Raw genomic sequence first — 10,340 nt, forward strand, 5'->3', positions numbered from 1 at the left:
AGTACCGTTCGGTCAAATTTGTAAAGTTGTTAGAGACTCCCGGTTGGTGTATAGTTTAAATGTTTATGAAATCTTTTGTCTACTTTTATTTTATACATTGACTTATTCTTCACTATTGTTAACTCATTGGCAAGTGTACCAAATCGTTCAAGTAATAAAACTGGTAAGACCAGGTATCGTTTTCCCAAGAGACTTGTGCAACACATGACAATTATTCCTTTTATAAATCAATTAGACATCAAAGTGCACAAAAACAACACAAGAAACTCTTTTTGGTATTTTATCAAACAGTTGGTGTGCAAGGAATTTAACATAGTGTATTTACAATTTGTCAAGACTAGAATTCATCCATTTCATTCTCATGCATTCACAACATCTCAATTCCATCCAATAAGTATTCAATTTCAATTNTAGGTTCAATCATATTTCTCAATACTTCAAGAACCACAATTCATGCCATGGGTGATCAAGCCACAACAAGCATTAAGCATAGAAATCAAATACTAACATGAATTAGAAAAGCGTATATCATTAACATCACATAATACATAAGAATTTCATGTTTTACAACTAATCTCAACAAATAGGAAAAGCCCTCCATGGAGGAGAACTTAGGGTTCTACAAATTGAAGAGATAAGGAAGAAATTGGAACCAAAGAGAAGATGCAAAGCCTTTCCCAAGGTTCTTGGCAGCTGCTCCATGCTCCATTTGCGCCTCCCCTTCGCATCTCCATCTCCAATTTGTGACCCATCTTCTTCCTCAACCCAAAAGGGGCAAAATCACCATTGAAGAAGCTTGAAGACCCAAGGAGGAGTGGGAGAGCTTCCCAACACCCCAAATAGCCTCCAAGGGCCTCTCCCAATCTCTCTAGGTGAAGAATGAAGTGTAGAAGGAGAAGAATGCCCAAAAATCGCGAGACCCATGTTTAAATAACCTAATTTTGACACATCAGCGGAAAATCGCGCCCAGCGCCCCCTTCTGGGGCGCCCAGGCGCCATAAAAACACAAAACAACGAGTCAAAGGGCGCCCAGGCGCCAAATCTGCAGAAAAACAGCAACCAGGGGCGCCCAGGCGCCATATCTGCAGCCAGGGGTGCCCCAGCCCGAGCAGCTCTGACAGCATTCAAAAATTCAGGCTCTTGCGCGATTCCAAAGGCGTCCAACATGGGTATTTGCTTCAAATTGATCAATTATGGTCCCAAAACATGTTCTCTTGAGTTCTTGTTTGTTTTCCTCCACTAGAATTGCTTCCTAATCCTTTATTTCACACACTCAAACATAGAGATTAGAGGTAAAAACAAACATATACTATATAAACACAAGAAAACTAGAAAACACACTAAATGTGAGGATAAAACAAAGTAAAAGCTATGAAGGAGTTGATTTTACTACTAAAATGATGCGTAAATAATGGTAAGAATTAGCATTATCAACTATTCTCTGGTATTATTCTTGATAACTCCTTAAAATATGTATAGTTTAAATCTATATTTATTGGGATGTTCCAATCAACTTGAAGATGTATGAGTAAATAATGACTTTTATGTAAGGTGAATGATTAACATACATTTGATCAAATCATAAATCAAATTAACCAAAGTTGTGAGAGGTGACATATTTCTACAACACTAAAGTCTTGTCTGTGTGTGACGATTTCAATGCAATTTACATTGCAAAGGATATAGTCATATCATATGGTAAATTATCGTTGCCTTTAACGACTTTGATTATAAATAAGTTAAATTGAAGTTGTCATGTGCAATGACTATTTTGATTTATTTATATTTGTTATGAACTTGGTATGGTATTAGGACTTTGTGACAATGTTTTTTTTTTTTAAAAAACTTTTTTGGAAAATTTAAACCAAATTATCTTATAACATTCATGATTAACAATTATAACTCAATTTTTTTGAAAAGATTACACCATGCAAGTTAAAAATAACAAAGTCGTGCAAGAATTTTAGGAGTAAAAGTAATTACATTAAATCCAAAAATAATTACACTAAAATCTCTTATATGTAAGTATGGTTTCAGTTCAACTTAATTTTTGATAAAATTAGTTACATCTAATAACGACTTTAGTTAAAATTATTTTCATAAAAATTATCATAGATATTACCTCAATACAAAAAACTCATATTTAAAGAAAAAGAAAAAAAAAATTATGCTAACAGAATATCTGATAAATTAATCTGAACTTATTACCTATCAACTTAAAAGTATGAAAATAAATTTAAAAAGTAAACATTTATCACATAACTTAAAAAAGAAAAAGATACATTTAAAGAGATAATTTAAAAAAAAAGTAAAATTATCAACAAATTTATATATTTTAAATAACTTCTTAATTTGATAAAAAAAAAGTAAAGTTTTTTATTAAAAATATATTTAATTTGTTTGGATGTTGAAAATTTAAGTATATTCTATGCATGTGAATGAAAGCAAAGTTCCAATGCAAACACAAAATGTCCAATTTACTATTTAGTTATGGCAACAACATGATGCACTGGATGGAACAGTCTTTTTGTGAACCAAAGGACATTTCAGTGTCCCCACTTGGAAATTTGTGGGATACATATTGTTCTAAGAAACCATTTTTATGATTTCACCAAACTTCTATTTCTAGACAGCTAAAGATAAAACATTTGCAAGATATTATTATATAATATCTAGTGATAAAATTTCATAACTTGAACAATTTATTGCACACCACCAATTTATTGACAAATATTTGCAGACAAGCTTCAACACACATGAAGCAGCATAAGAGAGAGAAAAGGAACTCTAACTTATTGGAACACAGAAGAAAAGCATGTTCAATCATTCTGAAGTTGTCCAAGTAGAATGGTGTTGAGTGTCTCCCTCGTTAAAGGTGACTTAGGCATCACAAACTTGTTATAAACATCTTCCATGGTTGGACGAGAAAGTGGTCTTTCATTCAAACAAGCAAATGCCACTTTTGCAATGATGACCACCTCCTTAACAACTGGCATCACTGGAAGAGGTAGTCGTTGGTCCATCACATCCTTCAATAGCAAATTAGCTGTTACTGATGTTGAAGATGGTGAATGCATCGAGGAAATCAGATCTCCTGGGTGATTTCCCATTATTATTTCCAAACAAAGCACCCCAAAACTGAACACATCACATTTCTCATTCACTTCCATTGTATAAGCAAGCTCTGCATCAAATTGTTACACAAAAGGTGGCAATGCTTATTATTGAAACAGTTGTAGAGTTTCTTAAGATATGAAAAAGTTAAAGGGCCTAACCTGGTGCAGCATATCCATAAGTGCCTGCAAACGAAGTTAAATTACGTGAATTAGGGTTTAGAATCTTTGCTGTTCCAAAGTCAGATAAGCGAGCTTCATACTCCAAATCTATAAGAACATTCTTGCTTGATATGTCACGATGAACAATAGGAGGAGAGCAACCATGGTGCATATGATACAAAGCATTTGCCACTCCTTTAACAACGTTAGCCCTCTTATTCCAATCAAACATTGCTGCATGTGTTTCGCTGTTTAGTACTTTATCCAAGCTGCCACCTTCTACGAACTCGTAAACCAAGAAACAATAGCGTGGGTGTTCACAAAACCCATGCAACTTCACAATGTTACGATGTTTGATTTCTGTCAAGGTTCGAACTTCAGATGTAAAAGCCTTAAAATCAACCATTTCCCTGTCAACTTCAACCTGAAGTTTCTTCACAGCAACAATCTGGCCAGAGGGTAAGATGGCCTTGTAAACACCTCCAAACCCTCCTTTTCCGATGAGATGTTTTTCATCGAAATTATTTGTTGCTTCGATGATGGTTTCATGCACTATTTTCCCATCATAATGCAATATAGAAAAAAGATCTCGATTTTGTTCTTCTTTCTCTTGCTTTTTCTTTTTTCTTGCTTTTTGCCAATGAATATATAGTGAAACTCCAACCACAAATAGTGCACCCAAAGCAAGGAAAAGTAAAAACATCATGCTCTTGATATTATTAGGATTGTGACTCAACAACTGCGGGCAAGGCATCAGCCCAGAAGCATGGCCACACAAGTTTTTGTTGTTTTGCAGTGCTTGAAATGGAGCATTAAGAAAGGCTCGATTGTTAGGAATTGGACCCTCTAATTGATTGTTAGATATGTCAACATTTGTCAAACTGAACATATTCTTAAAACTGGCAGAAATGTTTCCACTGAGATTGTTGTGGGAGAGGTTAAAGTATTCCAACATCTTCAATTTTCCAAGTGTTGCTGGAATTTTTCCATTCAAAGAATTCCCACTAAGATCAAGTTCTCGAAGATGTTGCAATTGGCTAAGTTCAGATGGAATGCTTTCCGTGAAATTGTTATGGCTTAAGTTCAAGTGATTTAACTTGAGCAACCTGCCGAGCTGTTTTGGGATTGGACCGCTTAAATTATTTGTTGCAAGATCAAAGAGCTGAAGTTGGTTTAAGGAACCAATTTCAATGGGAATGTTGCCTGAAAGATTGTTCTTACTTATGGAGAGTTGAAACAATTGGGTCAAGTTCCCAAGTTCTTTTGGAATCTTTCCTGTTAGACGATTTGAAGAAAGTTCAAGCATTTGTAATTTAGGTGCCTGGCCTAACTCTGGGGGTATACCACCGAATAATCTGTTGTATGAGATAATTAGGCCTATGAGATTATGACATTTGACCCAATTTGATGAAAGGTGGCCGTTGAAGGCATTTCTACTCAGATCAATGTATTTCAAATTTGGATACACACCAAAATCATTTGGAATATTTCCCATCAACATATTTTTTGCAAGGTTGAGCCTCATAAGACTGGAGCAGTTCTTCAAACTTGATGGAATTGGCCCAGTAAAACGATTGTCATTGGCTGCAAAATATCGAAGTGACCCTCCAAGGCAAATATATTGTGGCAAAGGACCAGTGAAATGATTAGAGCTTAGTTGTAAATTTACTAAATTGGTCAGGTTACTTGTTGCTATTGAGAAACTTCCGGTAAGTTTGTTCACATGAAGTAATAGAAAGGTAAGCTTAGTCAAATTTCTGAAGGTAGAGGGAATATGTCCAGAAAGTTTGTTTTGTGCAAGGTTAAGCCTTTTTAGATAGACCAAGTTTCCTATGGAAGCAGGAATTGATCCAGAAAGCTTGTTTTCAGATATGGACAATTCAATGAGTTTTGTCAAGTTTCCAAGAGAGGAAGGAATTGACCCGTTTAGTTTATTTCGAGTGAGCTGAAGTTTCGTCAAATTAGCCAGGTCTCCTATGGAAGAAGGGATTGGCCCAGAAATATGATTATCTAACAATTTGATTGTTCTGAGATGATGAAGTCCTCCCAAATCCTCAGGAATAGGACCAGAGAGAAGGTTGCTGAAGAGGATAAGTTGCTCTAAATTTGTTAAGTTTCTAAGTGAAGGGATTGTACCAGAGAGAAGGTTGGATGATAAATCAAGTGTAACAAGATTTGTCAACATTCCAATTGTCAGGGGGATGGAACCACTAAAATAATTATGTTTCATTTTCAACACAGAAATTTTGGACATGTTACCAATTTGAGAAGGAATAGGTCCACTGAGGTTGTTGTAACTTACATACAACCTCAGAAGCTTAGGAAAGGATGACAAGTTTAGATTGAGAAGTGTACCTTGTAGTCCAAAGTTTTCAAGATTTATAGTGCTGACAGAGTTGGATTCATCACAAACTATTCCCTTCCACTTGCAAGGGGTAGTGAAAGTAGACCAAGAAGACAAGGAAACCTGGCTTTGGTTATCAAGGCTGGCTTTCCACTTCAATAGAGCACTTGCTTCAATGTTTTCATCTTCGACAGCATCATAGCCAAACATAACATTAACGTTGGATAAAGATACACCAGAAACTTCCAAGGAATAGACCCTTAAAAGTGAAAAGAAAAAGGTGGTGAGAATATACTGAAATGTTACAAGCTTTGTGAACATCATGTTGGACTTTGAGGTAAGTGATGAATGCTCACAAAATGGTGTTTTTGCTTTCTGCATTATGTAGTGCAATTATTGTATTCCTGACCTCATGTAGGGTCCATTACTCAATGCTGTTTGCTTGAAAAATAGCATGCAGCAAAAAACAGTGTCGTTAATGAAGAGTTCATCTCCAACTTTGCAATTTTATGCTACACGAACTAAATGCTCATTCATTGTATCTAACATGATTTCCATTCCTGTAAATTTAGTAATTTTGTTGACGTGTAAACTGTGCTGTATTACTATAAAAGTAAGAAAGTTATGAATATCAAATTGTATTGAACATTCTATACAAAGGATATCTCTTCTGTTTAGTACAGTTTTCCTGACTTTCCAAGCTTATCATATCATTAGCACATTTGCACTTTAGATCCAGAAGTTCTAACAAGTTAAAAAATCTGAAATAATGCAAGTGTATCTTAGGTTAAGTTGATTATAATCCAGCCCAGAAACAGTTTATCCAAATGTTATTATGCGTAGCTACATCATGAAGAGCTTTTCATCCAAATCTCAGCTCCAACTCATCAACTTCTTTGGTAACAAGTTCAATGGAGCAATATCTAAATGTATGGAAACGCTGCAAAATATGCAGTATCTTTGCAACATATGAACCTTAATACCAGAGTTGAATGTTAGATAGTAAGGGACGTAAATACACGTTTATTGATAGTACATGAATAGCTTTATTCAGAACTACTTTACAAGTAAAATAATTTCACCATTTATGAGAATATACGTTCCGTATCACCATTTGTGAGAAGAGAAAATCTGTTTCTCTGTAGATGTTGGTTCAATATTAATTTTCTGAGGTACTAATAATTATTTTCACGTGCTAGAACAGACTTAGTTGCAGAAGACATAACTTTAAAGGACAATTATATTTTGACAACTTTTTTAACAACGCGATACCTGTCATCGTTTTATTGGTTTATTTAAATTTATGTTTAAAAAATATTTAAAATGAATCAATCAAGGCCGTTATAAAAAATTGTTAAAAAAATATTGTTAAAAGAACTTTTTCCAACTTTAAAATAAGAGCAGTGATAATTATGACGTTGACCACACTATATCCATGGTCTAACAGTCACCAAACATCTAATGACAAAGTAGAAAACACACTATTTTGTTTCTGTTAGAGGAAATTTGAGCTGCCAATCGCCACATCATTTTCAGTTCATACAATGATTCCATCTATCACCATCAAATTTAACCTGTTGGTTCCTCTCCAACCAAAATACTTACCCCTTTACGCCGGCGTCGATGAATTTACATATGGTACGTGGAACTACATATCAATAAATAATTCCATAATTGTCGAATAGCGGATAACAATCATCAATTTTATCAGATAACAAAAATTACATGTCATTAAGTTTTAGGAATGATGAATTAACTTACCATATTGATTATGACAAAAGGAAAAGAAGAATGGTGTATTATTGATCATATGCTATTTCTTTTGTCATTATTCGTTAATAAATGTTAACAGCCAAACAACCATATAGAAGAAGATCTGGACCAGAAATTTTCAATTATGTGTGTACCTTTGCCAACTAAGATGAACACCTTTCAACAAATTATGGCTCACATGCCTTATTTAAGCAAGTATTCGGGTACGTTTGGTGATAAATTAATTTTTTTTGTAGCCTTTCAATTATTTTATAGAGGAATTTTTAAAATTATTTTGAGATTAATATCTATATTTTACTTCAATATAGATTTAGTCTTTTTATTTTCAATAAAAGATTTACCGATGTGAGATATCACATTCTTCGAGAATCTAAATGTTGTCGGAGTAAAGGATTCTCAATAAAGATATTCTAGTCTGTTGTAATTCTTATCCAAGACTTGTATCATTTGAAAATGTCATATGAATGGCTAAAACACATGGAAAATGTATGGTTAACCCAATAACAAAAGTTTAGTACGAGAACTAGAGCAAATTATCATCAGACAAAAAAAATTCTTTCTAAAAGAATTCGATTGGAAGTATGATATGTCCAAAGGTCCAATATAAAAAAAATTCAAGAGTTTTACTTGACTTTATCCGTATCTACAAACAATTCAAAGAGATACATGGTATTCCTAATTTTAAGAAAAAAAAATATAATTTTAATCACATCTTTAGTTTGTATAAATTATTTACTTTATACTTAATTATAAATTTGTATAAATCTAGGAAAGTAGATAGATAACTAACATGTCTAAAACTCAACATGATCATATCTCATATTTTCATAATCATGAACTTAAAATATATCTCTATCGTTCATAAAGAAAAGAATTAGTTCTCTTACCTTTTTTTCATAATTTTTTTTCTCGTCAAAAACTATTTCGAGGAATCTTCTAGAAACTATCATTTTCTTACAATAAAACTAAAATTTCTTAGTTTATTCCAAACTAGAAAAATCATTTTTTTAAAATTATAATTATCATTATCTTTATTATTATTGTTTTTTTCCAATCAAGCACTTAAAGTTGTCAATTGCTTCCGCGCTAGAATTTTTTTTTTAAAATTATAATTATCATTATCTTTATTATTGTTGTTTTTTTCTTTTCAATCAAGCACTTAAAATTGAGTTGGCTGCTTCGATTGAAATCTTTGTTGGGTGGACATGAAACATGATTAAAATTCGACCTAAAGTTTGATTATCCATTTTTTATTACCATTAATAATAGAGAAAAATTATTACTATTTATTAAAGTTAAAACATGGGTCTTACACTTCCAGCCCAAACATGATACCCTAAATAGAATGGACATAAAATGTACTTTTTAGTGAGTTCACCACTGTATTAAAAATCTGGTTTGAGTGAATATTATTATAGACAAATTCTATTTTATTTTATTTTTTATAATCGATAACCAAATCTGACCCTGATTGACGATAAAATATATTTTATTTTGTAATTAAATATAAAAAATACTAATGATATATAATTACTATAAAAACAATATATATTTTTTTAACATTATCAAAGATAACAAATCTTCTATAATTATCGAAGGCAAAAAGTGCCATTAATTACGGAAGACCAAGTAGTTTTCGATACTGAAAGTCGAATAGTCCTCGTACTAGCAGTCTTCAGCTGTTGCAAAGATTATCAACAAACTATTTACTGTAAACTGTAAGATCGTCGATAAGAAATCAGTATTTATTGACGGTCATTTTTTATTATCGACGGATAAATTTCTTCGATAATAAATTCAAAATTTGTTATGATTATATCAATTATTGAAATATTAAGAAAAGGTAAATTTTTTAAATTTTATTATCACTATTTTATTTATATTTCTTATTTATTTTTCTTTAATCAAGGACCTTAATTATAATTTTTTTAATTTTCTCTCGTTTCACCCAATACATTGTATAGATGATGATTCTAATCAATGCAAACATCTGTGTGAATATATTTGAAAAGATTTCTCCGTAAATATTTATAAAAAGAAAACTTGCTTAACCTATACCTAACCTAAGTTTAAAATATACAATATTTTATGTTTTTTCTTATACATGGTTATTCAGAAATTTTTGCATTAGGGGAATCTAACCGACAGGGTTGGCATAAATAGTTATAGAGAAAAAATTATGGATGAGAAGAAAAAGGTAGTCGTTTTATTTTTTTTATTAATTTCGAAACAATTATCTTTAAGGTTTACCTTAATTTTTTATTGACACAATCGTTTTTATTATTTTTTAACATCTTTATAGTCGCAAAATATTCGCGTAATCAATTATAGGACTGCATTTTAATATTTATTTTCGTTTTTCATTTAATAATGACAAGTAAATAATAAATAAAATAATAATTTTTTCTCATTTTTCAAACCATATGACCTTTTTTTCCCTATAATGATGATTAAGATCAGAATCTATAAATTTGGAACAACAGCCAAGGTACATAAAACTAAAATATAGGTTGCAATGCAAATAAATATTGGGATAAAAATTCCAAATTGAGAAAAGAATAAATGCACTTTTGCCCAAATTTAGCTCTTCTTTTATACTGTTATTTTTTTTTTTTCAATACTGAGCCCTTAAAACTCAGAATACAATTTCAATACTATAATTACATATAGTTGCAAAACTATTGAGATATTTGATTTTCTTTTATAAGTGCAGCTTGAGTTTAGGTGAATTTTCAGATATTTTTTTAACAATTTTCTTTTTTGACATTTTTTAATAATATTTACATAATAACTTGTTTTTAGTCTATTTTAAATATTTTTTAAAAATAAATTTAAATGAGTTAATAAAATAGTAACATCCATGACTATTTATTCTGCTTTTACTTTTCGTATTTATGAGTAACGAGGTTTTCTGAGTCTTTACACAAAGACCTACCTTTGCCTGACAT

At 31.7% G+C, this 10,340-nt stretch overlaps 1 protein-coding gene across 1 annotated transcript; it reads right to left on the reverse strand.

Moving 5' to 3' along the window:
* Positions 1 to 2,598: 2,598 nt before the first annotated feature.
* LOC106763276 (MDIS1-interacting receptor like kinase 2) lies at positions 2,599 to 5,958 on the reverse strand. Its single transcript, XM_014647478.2, has 2 exons — positions 3,276 to 5,958; positions 2,599 to 3,184 (listed from the first exon to the last, which is right to left on the reverse strand). The coding sequence occupies exons 1-2, from the start codon at positions 5,941 to 5,943 to the stop codon at positions 2,820 to 2,822; spliced, it is 3,033 nt and encodes a 1,010-aa protein (XP_014502964.2). The 5' UTR covers positions 5,944 to 5,958; the 3' UTR covers positions 2,599 to 2,819.
* Between the last annotated feature and the right edge of the window lie 4,382 nt (positions 5,959 to 10,340).

The sequence above is a fragment of the Vigna radiata genome, chromosome 6 (genome assembly GCF_000741045.1).
Source record: "Vigna radiata var. radiata cultivar VC1973A chromosome 6, Vradiata_ver6, whole genome shotgun sequence".
Lineage (NCBI taxonomy): Eukaryota > Viridiplantae > Streptophyta > Magnoliopsida > Fabales > Fabaceae > Vigna > Vigna radiata.